General features: G+C 42.9%; 1 protein-coding gene across 1 annotated transcript in view; it reads right to left on the bottom strand.

Moving 5' to 3' along the window:
• Positions 1 to 1,718: 1,718 nt before the first annotated feature.
• The window catches only part of b3galt1b (UDP-Gal:betaGlcNAc beta 1,3-galactosyltransferase, polypeptide 1b), a 63,830-nt gene continuing 51,155 nt past the window's right edge, over positions 1,719 to 14,393 (bottom strand). The window contains exon 2 of the mRNA XM_080902830.1: positions 1,719 to 4,111. Coding sequence (XP_080758956.1) covers positions 2,894 to 3,880 — 987 coding nt within the window. The 5' untranslated portion in view covers positions 3,881 to 4,111 and the 3' untranslated portion in view covers positions 1,719 to 2,893. The remainder of the gene's footprint in view (positions 4,112 to 14,393) is intronic.

The following is a 14,393-nucleotide window of genomic DNA, read 5'->3' as shown; positions in this document are numbered from 1 at the left end:
AACCTCCTACACTTCAATCGATGTTTGTTTGTGATTGCAAAGGAGTTGAATAACTTACCATATTTCTGCAAATATGCTTTTTAAAGTACAAGTCTGAATTCATAAATATAAAATGCACAGTTTTACATTTTAATACACAAAAAGTATAAGTTACTGTGGCATAATGTGGTACGGTATGACCAGTTGTTTATTTCTGTTAATGTTACAAACCTATACTACAGAATATCTGACATCATATAGTGATCTGTCTGGTTTTCTAGCTAAATAATAAAAAAAACCCTTAATGTAGACATGTTAAAAACAGTTCTTGCATACACATAAATTACACACTCACAGGCCACTTTGTTAGGTAGACCTATTCAACTTCTCACTCAAACATCTAATCAGTCAGTTGCATGTCAGCAGCAGTTATGAGCATCAGAATGTGAATTTATAAGTGACTTTGAACATGGCACGGTTGTTAGTACCAGATGAGATGGCCCGAGTATTTCAGAAACTGCTGATCTACTGGGATTGTTCTTGCACAACCATCTCTAGGGCTTAGAGAGCACAGTCTCAAAAAGAGAAAATATCCAGTGAGCTGCAGTTTTCTGGATAAAAATGCCTTAATAACCAGAAGAGAGTGGCAAAACTGCTTTAAGCTAAAAGAACGGCAACAGTAAGTCAAATAACCGCTGGTTAAAACCAAGGTACGGAGAGGAGCGTCTCTTAATGTTGGACTTTGAATCAGATGGACTAAATCAGCAGAAGACTATATTGTGTGACGTTAATGGATCCAGTAAGTCTCAATTTCTGCTACAACATTTGCCGGCCCTTTAGTACCAGCTATGCTATTTCCTGACCATGTCCATCTCTTTATGACCACAATGCACAAAGCTTGTATCATATCAAACTGATTTGTTGAACATGACAATTCACTTTACTGAAATGGCCCCCAAAGTTACCAGATCTCAGTCAAATAGAGCACCTTTGAGATGTGGTGAAATGGGAGATTCACATCGTGGATGTGCCACTGAATATTCTGCATCAACTGTGTGATGCTATGATGTTATTATGGACCAAAATCTCTGAGGAATGTTTTCAGCATCTTGTTGAATCTGAGCCACAAAAGATTTAAAGCAGTTCTGAAGACAAAAGGCGGTACTAGCAAGTGTGCTGTGGGTGTATGGATTCCAGGCTTGTTCTTTGGTGAGAGCTTTGGTATAGACTAGGCCTGTAACTGGTTAGAATAAGGAAGTTTTTTTTTCCTGCTATTTAAAAAAAAATATTCCCAAATAATCCCAACTTTGCTTACATTGAGAGAAGGTTGGGCTGAAGATTGAAAGAGGAAGGGGTATAGACTATGATGTAACCTACCCACTCTTTTTCTTTTCTTTTTCACTCTCTTTCCTCTTTTTATACAAGTCTAGTAAATAATTGAAATTAAAAAAAGCAAACTGCCCTCCACAATACAAAATCTCTAAACAAAAACCCCCCACAAAAAAAGCCAATAAAGCTGCAACCCTTCACCACCCACCAACTGATGAAACTGGAAGAAGGCACTGAGTAAAAGCAGTATTATAACTTTAATTATTCAAGTATTTGTTTTTTAATATAAAAAACATACAATATATAACAATAACCCCTTATGGGATAGATGGTTTCACAGTAAATGCCACATTAGCTTATAATACTACAAAACCTTTGAAAGAAAAATAAAAGGAAAAGGAAATTTGGCTATGAACACCACGTTGTTCAAGAGACAATGTTCTCGATGATGTCAGAAGCAGTTCTTCCATAATTACTGATACGCCAGATACATATGATAATTCATCAAGTCGGTAATGGTCTTAGTTACAATTAAACTGACACTTGTACGACATGATGCTGCATTTCTCTTGATGTGTGGAAGAGGCTGATGAGCCGAAATAGCTGATGATATACAGCGTACATAACCAAGAGCAGCAGCTGCAGTAATGAGAAGCTGATAGCTGAAACACATAATTACCTCAAGAGTGAAAATGTCAGAGTGAGAAAACAACAAAATGCATCTAAAAACTGAAATATACAAACAGCTTTCTCAGAGAAAAAGGTGGTGAAATGAGGACAAAATGTAAACAAAAACATCAGGAAAATTCGAGAAAAAAGACTGATTAACTGTGCGGGCTGATTAAAACCCAAACATTTGGCCTTATAAATTGTTTTCATGCCAAATTATCCTTTCAGCTTCTGTTAGATGATTGATAATTGACTGCAGCCTGTTTTCAGCTTTGTATGATTTAAAAGTGAGAGCACAGCATGCGACCTGGTTTCGCTTTTTTTCTAATTAGAGTTACATTTGCATTCTTATTGTAAAAGAACTCTTCTCTCAATTCTAAGAAACATTTTTGAAGTGCATCATACAGGGATCTAATCTATGGTAAGTAGATACTTTATTGATTTCCACATTTTTTTCTTTTGGCTTGCAATCCTTAGAGAAGGTCAGGCTTGCTCGGTCAGCAGCTGGTAGAAATTCAGTGTCATGCTCAAGGACACTTTAGCATAGAAAATGTTGCCAACTCAAACTGTTAGGCCACACTAATTAATGCTTAACGCTGATTGACTTAATGCCTTTAAAGAATAGTCTACATAAATTGGACCTGGAGTATATGAACAAATTACTTTCACTAACAACACCCCATTTTAATTATGCATGAGAATACACACTTTACAAGCCTCGTGCATTCATTAACAATCATGAGGTGAGATATAGACGTAGATGGATGTTAATGGAAACGTCTGTCTTGAAATAGACTCGCAGCAGCCCTCTCGGTGTTTACATCATTCGGTGATAATACTTTAAATGGTGAAAAAGGCAAAGAAAAAGGGAAAAATAACGTGGTTTTTTTTGTTTTGTAAGTGTCTCTCGTGTCCCCTAACATCTCAAGTGTTTCTTGCTGGACATGTCATTCCAAATACGGTGCATCTCCTCCGGGGAGATCTGGTGGACGGTGATAACCCGCCTGTATCTGCAGAGGCTGTAAGCCATTTTCCAGTGATTAAAACCACTGTTCTGATAAGGGTGTATGCCCAGCTTTCGCAAACACAGTCCCACATAGACATCCTCCAGGTGCAACAGTCTTGTGTGTAATGAAGTCTTGTAGATTAGCTCAGCTACATCTGCTGAGAACACGTAGCCGGTGCCCGAGCAGAAAGGTGGGTATTTGCTTTCAGGATACAAGTCTCTGGGCATGTACCACTTGCTACGCATATCTCTAATGGGACCACCATTTATTACGTAGCCAGTGAAATATCTCCTCCTTGGTTTGGTGTTGGGTTTCAGGAGCTTGTAGATTAGATTGTCCATGTTGACAAAGATGTCACTGTCTGTCTTCATGACATACTGTGCTTTGGGGCAGAAAGTCGCCACCCAGCGCATTCCCATCATGGTCTTGAGGGTTAGATTGTGGTAGGAATCGATAAAGTCCTCCACCACGATGTCATGGAAGATTTGACTCTCCTGTTCCACCATCTGGTTCAGCACAGGGTCCGTGTTCCTGCCCAGCAGAAAGATCGTAAGGATGCGGACGTCGCCGAAGGTCGACTCATCGCCCCAGGTCTCTCTGATGGCCTGCCTCGCATCAAACTCTTTGTGGGTGGTGCTGATGAGAATGACCAGAAAGGGCGTGACGCTTTCGCATTTCTTGGGCTCATTGATGACAAACTCAAAGGCGTGTGGGTTAAGGGGGCGGGTGCGGATGTTGTTGAAGGTGATGTTTTTATGAGGTTTCACAGTCTTCCGTATAGGCACTGACATGTGGCCAACGTACGTGGACGTTGGGCGAGTTATGCTCAAGTACCACAGAGCGCTCGCCCAGCAGACCACTGTCAACAGGTATAAACATGACACTTTGGAAGGCATTATGCTGCATTTAGGTGTGTTTTAATGAGTAGGATCTCATAAGGCTTTCTTTCCATTAGTGACGTTTCACCTGGCGAGGCAGCATTAAGCTGCTCCAGCATGCGGTTTGACATTAATGGTCAGTAATGGATTACTTCAGACAGAAAGGATCTTTTTTGGATTTTAAAGCACTTTAAAACTGTTTGGACGTCCGCCTCCCTCTTTGTGACACTGCTGCTTCTCCATTTACATCTGAAAGAGAGCGAGAGAAAGAAAACATGAGTATAAAAAAAAGCATGCGTCCCTGAAAATCTTTAAATGAAGTTTGTTTCAATCAGCTGAACTCAGTAGAAGCATTTCCCACAGCGCAGACTTAGTTATCAAGAACAATTCAAATAAATGAGGAAATGCTGCTGAGCCGCTCAAAATCACTCACTAGATGATTTCTAATTTGTATCTTTGTAAATCAAGTTGGAGGACGAAAGAAAAGTACTTGGATGAACTCAATATCTAATAAAATAATATCACCGCAGCAAATATGTGGGATAAATTGCGAATCATCTGCCGTCTGGAAAAAGCAAATCATTGTCAGGCACGTTTATTTTCTGCATTGTTAAAACTCACTTATTATTCAGTGGGAACCCACATGAGTGTGAGGGTTTTGTGAATGCTGGGTATCAGGCTTGGTATAGATCGGGTGAAATGTTGTGATTGTGTGACTGTCACATTTTGAATTTCATGTATATTTGTTTAGCACATTAGTAAAAGTGTTCAGATCTCTTTTATTACTCAGGCCAAACGTAACTATTACTGATCAAGTACGACCTTAAAACCACAGGCAGATGAACTGAATAACACTTTGTCACAATGCAGTGCTCTGCTGGGAAACCTTGGGACCTGGCAGTCATTATGTAGGTGTTTCTTTAATACTCAGCATCCACTTAAAAATGTTGCAGACTAAGCTCCAGGGCAGCAACTTTCCCCAGGAGGACAATGCACCCACAAACACACCACAAACAGCCCAAGGCTAGGTCAGAGATGTTTCAGCTTCATGAGGGGACCTCGCCAACGTGAGTCTGGTCATTGTAATGACTAATTGGAAAACTCTCCTACAAAGAAAGGCTTTGCACTAAGAATACAAAAGTGTGATAAAAGCAAAATGTACAACAGTATAGTTTAACACTATTCGATTATTACACAGTAGCAGCTTATCCACTGACACTAAAGCTCTATTCCCCCTGAGAAGTGGAGGAAGGTGGATGGATGGTAGATATTCTTAGTACATCTCCAGCTGACAAGTATGGGTTGTTTATACAGCTCTTTTCTAGTCTTACTCACCACTGAAAGGACTGAAAGTACTTTAGATTACAACTCACATTTTTTAAATCATACATACAGGACGTTATACTATGCACTCCAAGTTCTTTACCCAGCTCATAGTTATGGCCAATTTAAAATAACTAATTAACCAAACATGTGTTTGGACTGTGTGAGGAAGTCAAGATACCCTTAGGAAACCCACACAGTGATGAGAAGACCAAGCAAACTCCACAAGCAAAAGCCTCAGCTGGAATTTCAAGAAATGTCATAATGGCCTGTTTGCCCAATGTTGCTAAGTTGTTCTAAATTGTGATGGAGCTTCTAAGGGTTAATGGGATATCGTGTTATTCTTGGTTTGAATATTAGTTTTTTTCACATGTTAATATTGGATTTAGCATTCTATTCTAAGTTGTATTAGTTTCCTCCCTCAGTGTTCCCCAGCTTCTTGTGTCAAATCCCTGTGGTCTTAGAGTTTGTTTACGTCCTGTTTCTACAGTCGCGTCTCTGTCAATCTGCTTCCTCTGTGTTCGTCTCTGTCTCCCGCGAGTCTCTTTGTCTCGCCTCTGTCATCTCACTGTGTCCGTGTCTCAGTGCTAGTGAATTCCTGTTTTCTTTTTTCGTTTTGCGTGACAATCACTTGTCCTGTGTGTGTCGTGTTCAGTTTTGTTAGTCAGATTTAGTTCATCTGTGTTCCCTGGTGTATTTAATCTCCCTGAATTCCTTGTGTGTATTTAAGCCCTGTTTCCTTCTGTACATTGTCGCAATCTCCATCATTTTGCGTGTCTCCCTCATGTTTAAATCTCCTTGATTATTTATTCCATTCCAAATTTCCTAGTTTGTAATTTTCCTTTAAGTCCAGCAATAAAGCTGCTTTTTTCAGTTCAGTTCTGCTTCAAGTCCTGCACATTGGGTCTATGCCTCAGCCTGCCACATACAGCGTTTGTTGAAAAGAACCCTCCTGCTGTGAGGATGTGAGGTGACAGTATGGTAGAAATATCAAGTGAACTGAGATGGAAGAAAAAAAAAACCATATATGAATCTGTCCTTAGGTACAGCACACCTGTATAAAATTTTACTTCACGGGCACCAATACGGCTTACATGGTTGAGTGGGTGACCCACATATCAAAGATAACTGCAGAGGCAGAGACTATTTCCCTTCTCCCCACTTTACTGTCTACTCTCTGCACTACACTTAAGAATAAAGACTGAAAACGCCAAAAAAATACAACTTTAAACATTTACTTCAGGACATCCGATCACTTTTTTTGTCTAAGCAGACAAAACAATAACACCTTTCATTCACTTTATTACTGTAACCTGAATTAAATACTCGTGCCTGCATATCACTGAGCAACAGATCTTGTGCAATAATCTAAAAGACAGCATTTTCAGCATTCAGTACATCATCCCAGTGTGGAGGTTGACATTTCACAAGAGTAGAAAAATGCCCTTTAAAAAAAACAAAACAGAAAAAAACTCAACCAAAAAGCAAAAGTATGCTTTACAATCTCTCTTCTTCTGGGGCTCAAAAGAGCTCTGGGGTTGGCAGGATTCTGCAGCGCGATATGGTGACACAAAGGAAACACTGTGCCATGATAGGACCCTCCCCTGGGATGCCCCCTCCCCTGTTTTGTTCTGTGCTGCACAGCTATACAGTCTTCCTGCCACAGATGTCTTTCGCTTGTTTATTTTCTGAGCAGTCATTCTGCTGCGTGGACGCTGAGATGGAATTTGGCTGTCCTTTTGCACAGGTGGCTGAGCTCCCTATAAAGGATATGTTAACATGTAGATCATGTCTCACAGCTTTTTGAAGCTCTCGCTGACTTTTCTTTTTGTTCAAGGTAGATCACACTACGCATTTCACAGGAGAATGGCCAAAATGCAGTAAAGCCCTATATACCCATCTTCAAAGCTGGAAAGCAGTGTTACGGCGCCAGATCCGCGGCCCCGAACCGTAGTAAGGAAACCTCTGGCAGTTACTTGAAGGCTCCGTGACTTGCTCGTAGCCAGGTGTTTTGTTCCAAAAAGTGATTTCCAATGTTTCCGTGTATTTTTTATGTGTAATATCTTTACGTATGTTGGTAAATAGACTTCGGTGAACAGCGTTTACAAAGGGGTTATATATAGAGTTAAAAAATTATCTGTTTTTTCAAGTATCTTTACAACTCTGTGTTATTGTACTTACATTATAACCAATCCGGTCCTTTATCCCCACTTAAAATATTTTTACAGAACTATTGTAATATTTGCTGCCATTTCTGCTGTGCTCTTGGCCAACTTACTCTTACAAAAGACATTTTTTTGTCAGGGTCCTGGGACTGGGCGACCCAGGATCCCTGAGCAGTCATGTATCATATTATTATTATGATTATTATATGTATTTTGGTATTGCTGCTGCTCTCCTCCATGATTGTAGATGTGAGTGTGTGTGTTTATGTCTGCGGGGATGCTTGGAGGATGGAGCTCAGCCACCTGCAGGCCTGAGGGGTGTGGCCCTGCGGAAGGACTGGCCACACCCGAAGCCACACACCTGCCGCTGATCAGGGCTCGTCGGGTGAGCTACTTAGGAGAGTCTTGGAGCTCCCACCGACGCGGGATCATTCCATGAGACTCCACGTTAGTCTTCTGCTTAGCTAAAGTCTGAGTGTATGCCTACTGGAATTAAGTGTCTTGACGGCTGCCTCTGTCATTTTCCCCTCAGGAGGAGCGTGGAACCTCGGAGGGCAGCAGGCACGGGGTGTGTGTGGACACACGGCAGTGGAGAACACGGAGCACGGACTTTTGGGAAGACACGACACGGGAGTCACGGGAGAGCACGGGGATTTACTGTTATTGTTTCCATCACTGTAAATAAACGCACTGTTTATACACAGAGTACCGCGCCTGGGTCCTCTTTCCCCACACATCCCCACGGTCTGCCAGCCAGACCGTGACAGAATGATCCCGCCACGCATGGACCCAGCGGTCTCGGAGGAGAGGCTCAGGAGGGAGGTTATGGACAGGGTTTACAGACTCTGTGAGTCATGGTGGGAGAAGCCCGCGGAGGGTTTGCGTCGCGCCGTGGAGAGGCGGCTGCAGGAGACGCTTTTTAAATCTCCCTGGCTGGTTGACGACCTTAATCCAGTCGTCTTGGACTTCCTGCTTTCGACCCTCCACCTCCACTCTCCTCCTCAGGTGGTGGGGTTAAAAGCCATCGAGGCGATCCTGGAGGGAAATCCCTACCTCGGCCAGCTCAAGGGAGTTTCCGCCTGCCTTTGCACCCTGCCGGGGTGCAAAGGCCGGGGGGTAGTGCCGGGGGGTAGTGCAAGCTCGGGAATCCACAGACTTCGGCCAGCAGCAGCAGGAGCTCAGCGAGCCGGAGGAGCTCAGCATGCCCGAGCAGGAGCTCAGCGAGCCGGAGGAGCCCGCACCGCCAGCTGAGGAGCTCAGCGAGCCGGAGGAGCTCAGCATGCCCGAGCAGGAGCTCAGCGAGCCGGAGGAGCCCGCACCGCCAGCTGAGGAGCTCAGCGAGCCGGAGGAGCTCAGCATGCCCGAGCAGGAGCTCAGCGAGCCGGAGGAGCCCGCACCGCCAGCTGAGGAGCTCAGCGAGCCGGAGGAGCTCAGCATGCCCGAGCAGGAGCTCAGCGAGCCGGAGGAGCCCGCACCGCCAGCTGAGGAGCTCAGCGAGCCGGAGGAGCTCATCATGCCCGAGCAGGAGCTCAGCGAGCCGGAGGAGCCCGCACTGCCAGCTGAGGAGCTCTCGCTGCCGGCCGAGGAGGAGCTCTCGCTGCCGGCCGAGGAGGAGCTCTCGCTGCCGGCCGAGGAGGAGCTCTCGCTGCCGGCCGAGGAGGAGCTCTCGCTGCCGGCCGAGGAGGAGCTCTCGCTGCCGGAGCTCTCGCTGCCGGCCGAGGAGGAGCTCTCGCTGCCGGAGCTCTCGCTGCCGGCCGAGGAGGAGCTCTCGCTGCCGGAGCTCTCGCTGCCGGAGCTCTCGCTGCCGGCCGAGGAGGAGTTCTCGCTGCCGGCCGAGGAGGGTCCCGCTCAGCCGGAGGTCAGCGGACCGGAGGGACCTCCACGTCTTTATTTTTAATGTTAATGAGATTTTTTTAACTGCATAAATAAAGGTTTTAAGTCACTGCCAAAAACTGATTACGCCTTGTTACACGAATGTTGTTTGTGGCTCAGTGTGACTTTGTGTCATCCATGAGGGATGCATTTGACACATGTTTCACATATTATAGCCCAACAAGTTGCTTATAGCAGTTCAAATACGAGCAATCACTTTTTGGCAAATACCGGAAATCAGTTTTTGGCAGACAATCACTTTTTGGCACTACCGGCAGCTTGCTTACTGTACAGGTCAACTCCACTAGTGAAAAGATGGAAAGAGGCGTGGGAAAACTGCTTCACTGAACTTTATTTCTTCTCCAAGGCACGAACACCGCGTATAGTGGGCTGAAAACAGTTTACTCACAGCGAGCATCACCGGCACACTCTGGCTGCCGAGGAAGTTTTTATATTTCTTTTACTACTTTTCTTTACATCCCTTTTTCTCTCTCTCTTCACACATCCCGAATACATTTCCCATCAGGCTTCATCCTTAAAGCGCCATGCCTGTAACAGCAGCCTGAGCAGACAAATATAGCCATAATGACATGACTTTAATTCCATTTACCAATAGAGCGTGATTACCTGCAGTCTATACCCTCATACAAAAGGACTCTGTTAGACTAAAAGACAACTGAGCCACAACAAAGACCACACTTGCAAAACAATGTATTTTCCTTTGTAGAAAATAATCTATCAGATGAATTAGTGCTTTAAGGAAGATAAGCCTGTGAGAAATCGGCGCTATAAATGAATCAATAACAATTTTTTTTGTTTAAGCTCTGTGTGAGGGAAAACAAACTGTAGACAAACAGTGTCACGAATTGGATATTATGGTCAAAAATGAATGTTTATGATATAAACAAGACTTTTACAAAAAAAACAACAACCCAAAATGCAATGATAAAAAAGTAAAATTCATTTATAATGCTGTTTATTCTGTATATTGTTTTCAGCAAACTAATTAAATTTATGCTCAAAGTACAGGTGCATGCAGGTGGCAAAAGAGGTTGCAATCGTAGTTGTTCAAAAGAACAACTGCACAGTTATTTACAATATGCACTTTATTGACACAATAACACAGTTATCGCCAATACACGGCTGTGTTGACATCCCTACTTTATAGGGGCAGATCATCACTTCGAGGCCATCTTAAAAAATGTGTTTACTCCTCACTTTCCCCTTGTGTCTTCCAGCCAAACTTATTTCTCACAATATTGGCCTGGTCCTCTTGTGAAATCGCTGTTATATCTCATTGGATTTACAGTGGTAAACAGTTGTTCCCTTTAATAACACTTTACTCAGACACGAGAAATACACAGAGGCGTCAATATGTTCTCGTCCCAGAGGAGGGATGAGGGTCATGCACAGGGAAGACAGTATAACAAGGCCAGGAACGAGGAATGGCTGTTTACTCTGGGGCTAATGGCGCAGTGAAAACAAAGAGCTGCACAAACACAAGGCCCATGTAGACTTGCTCAGATGCATAATATATATAACAGCAGGCTGATAGAAAGCTGACACCTGAGTCTGATACCTTAAAATTTTATTCTCCAGACTGAAGCAAAGTCTACCAGACAAATGAGGCAGTGATTATGTGATTGTTCATTTCACTGTAAAGCATAACCTCCAACGGCTTTTCAGAATAAAAATGTCTAAGCTGGTCTGCATCTCTTACATACCTGCACAGGATGAGATTAAATGACTAGTAAATCTGTCCCTGAGTCAGACTGATACGGGAGAAATTGCTTTTTAATACTAGTGAAAGAGTCAGGCATGAAATTAGGATTCTGAATGGCAAAACAAAAGAGACTGAATTTTATAATGCCTTGTTGCTCTACGGTTTGATAGTGTTTTAACCAACTGATAAATCACTTGTGTGCTGATGATGGTTGGGATGATTGTGCATCATTTAATCCACCTTTGTGGCTGAGATTAAAAAATATATATGTACAAACAGCCAGTTTTCTTAGCCTGTAATAAACTGCTGCACAGGTGATAGGCATGCAGATGTTAGGCCTGATTGTTAAACACAATCCAACCAAAGCACAATCTAATCTTAACGATCTTAATGAGACCCAGGGCAATTATATGCTTTCTGCTCTACTGCAACTTCTTCAGCAACAGTTTCTAGAGAACATTTTGCTTTCATAAGCCAAAGTGGTAAGATAAATATTTAATAAAATAAATATTTTAAAGAATCAGAGTAAAATGCAGTATATATGCTTTTTTACTCAATAAACCCCAGAGACTGTTATAAGACTGTTGTGACATGATGCTTAAAAGTCATATTAACAAACTTAAGTATCCACTTGTAACTTTAACATATATTGACAGATTGTCCTACAATTATGTTTCTCAAATGGTTGCTCGAGGAAGTGATCATATCAAGGTTGACCCTGGAGAGGATCTAATGCTTTTATTTAGATTGTAACATAGCCCAAATGCACAGCAAAAGTAACAAATCTAAAACATAGAAGCTTCTCAAGGTGAACACAGAGGGATGGATGACCCCTGCTGTTTGGATATTTAATTTAAAAAAGTAATTCTTTCAGAGAGTGTTGTTAGAGAGTGTAATTCACAAGTTTGTTGTTTTTCTTTCTGCCCAGCAAGCAGATAACTGAAGAACTTTTGCTATGCAGGTAACCACATAATTGCAAATGTAATATAATGACTGAATTTATTACAGTAATGCGTTACATTTATGCGATACAGAAGAGTAAGGGAGAGACAGGACTATTTATACTCAAAGAGCTGATCTGGGAAAGGCCAACGGGTGATGTTCACGAGACACAGGTGAAGTAATCGGGACAATTGGGGGAGTGAACATGCTCTGAACATGCATACAATCAGCTGGAGACATGATGGCTGAGTAGTGACTCCAGTTTTACTTCTTTGAAGTCCATTTGAAGCCTGCTCCGTGTGAGCATGCATTGTAATGTAAAACCACTGCGGATGGGTCCACCTGGCCACAAAAAATTGCCAGGCATGCAAGTACACTATATATACCACATACACAAAGACATGGGACCACACGTGATAATCTTTCAGTTCAGGTGCGTTCAGTCCCATTACCACACGCATATAAAATCAAGCACCTGGCCGTGCAGTCGGCCTCTACAAGCATTTTGTGAAAGAATAGCTCAGTCTAAAGAGCTACATGAATTCGATCATGGTACTGTAACAGTTAGTTCAAAAGTCTTCCCTTCTTCCCTCTGTGATCAGCAGTCAGCGGTTTTATTGGAAACAAGGAGGCTTTACAGTAGAAACTAGAGATGGACCGATCCGATATTACGTATCGGTATCGGTCCGATACTGACCTAAATTACTGGATCGGATATCGGAGAAAAATAAAAAATGTAATCCGATCGTGACAGGTGTCTTTTATACAGATGATGAGTTCAAACAGGTGCCATTCATACAGGTAATGAGTGGGGGACAGAAAAGCTTCTTACAGAAGACGTTACAGGTCTGTGAGAGCCAGAGATCTTCCTTGTTTGAGGTGACCAAATACTTATTTTCCACCCTGATTTACGAATAAATTCTTTACAAATCCTACCATGTGGATTCATGGATTTTTTTTTCACATTCTGTCTCTCACAGTTGAAGTGTACCTCTGGTGCAAATTACTGACCTCTGTCATCATTTTAAGTGGGGGAACATGCACAATCGATTTTTTTGATCTGTTCAACATTGCGTGCAGCAGCAACCACAGCCTCCCAGACACTGTTCAGAGAGGTGTACTGTTTTCCCTCCTTGTAAATCTCACATTTGATGATGGACCACAGGTTCTCAATGGGGTTCAGATCAGGTGAACAAGGAGGCCATGTCATTAGTTTTTCTTCCTTTATACCCTTTCTTGCCAGCCACGCTGTGGAGTACTTGGACGCGTGTGATGGAGCATTGTCCTGCATGAAAATCATGTTTTTCTTGAAGGATGCAGACTTCTTCCTGTACCACTGCTTGAAGAAGGTGTCTTCCAGAAACTGGCAGTAGGACTGGGAGTTGAGCTCGACTCCATCCTCAACCCGAAAAGGCCCCACAAGCTCATCTTTGATGATACCAGCCCAAACCAGTACTCCACCTCCACCTTGCTGGCGTCTGAGTCGGACTGGAGCTCTCTGCCCTTTACCAATCCAGCCACGGGCCCATCCATCTGGCCCATCAAGACTCACTCTCATTTCATCAGTCCATAAAACCTTAGAAAAACCAGTCTTGAGATATTTCTTGGCCCAGTCTTGACATTTCAGCTTGTGTGTCTTGTTCAGTGGTGGTCGTCTTTCAGCCTTTCTTACCTTGGCCATGTCTCTGAGTATTGCACACCTTGTGCTTTTGGGCACTCCAGTGATGTTGCAGCTCTGAAATATGGCCAAACTGGTGGCAAGTGGCATCTTGGCAGCTGCACGCTTGACTTTTCTCAGTTCATGGGCAGTTATTTTGTGCCTTGGTTTTTCCACACGCTTCTTGCGACCCTGTTGACTATTTTGAATGAAACGCTTGATTGTTCGAAGATCACGCTTCAGAAGCTTTGCAATTTTGAGACTGCTGCATCCCTCTGCAAGATATCTCACTATTTATGACTTTTCTGTGCCTGTCAAGTCCTTCTTTTGACCCATTTTGCCAAAGGAAAGGACGTTGCCTAATAATTATGCACACCTGATATAGGGTGTTGATGTCATTAGACCACAGCCCTTCTCATTACAGAGATGCACATCACCTAATATGCTTAGTTGGTAGTAGGCTTTCGAGCCTATACAGCTTGGAGTAAGACAACATGCATGAAGAGGATGATGTGGACAAAATACTCATTTGCCTAGTAAGGCTGATTCAAATCTCCTCTGATGTTAACATCAGCACAGAAAAACCTGTGCTGGGAGTTTCATGGCATTGGTTTCCATATATGAGCATCTCCTGCAGGTATGATACAGTATAGTGTATAATCAACTGATCTAACTGACTAAAATTGGACTAGTCTAAAGCAGCATTTTAGGCCTAAAAGCACCTGCCAAGTTTGAGACAAGGTGTCCGACAAGGTATCAGGTCTAAAGATAATGAAAAATGGATTTTAATCATGGGTGAGATCAGGATCCAATCACTGTACCAACAATATGAAGAAAAGTAATATTGAA

Source organism: Rhamphochromis sp. 'chilingali' (genome assembly GCF_963969265.1).
Source record: "Rhamphochromis sp. 'chilingali' genome assembly, chromosome: 14".
In the NCBI taxonomy this organism is placed as follows: domain Eukaryota; kingdom Metazoa; phylum Chordata; class Actinopteri; order Cichliformes; family Cichlidae; genus Rhamphochromis; species Rhamphochromis sp. 'chilingali'.
Note: the sequence above shows the minus strand (reverse complement) of the source record. Positions and strands in the feature narration are given on the sequence as shown.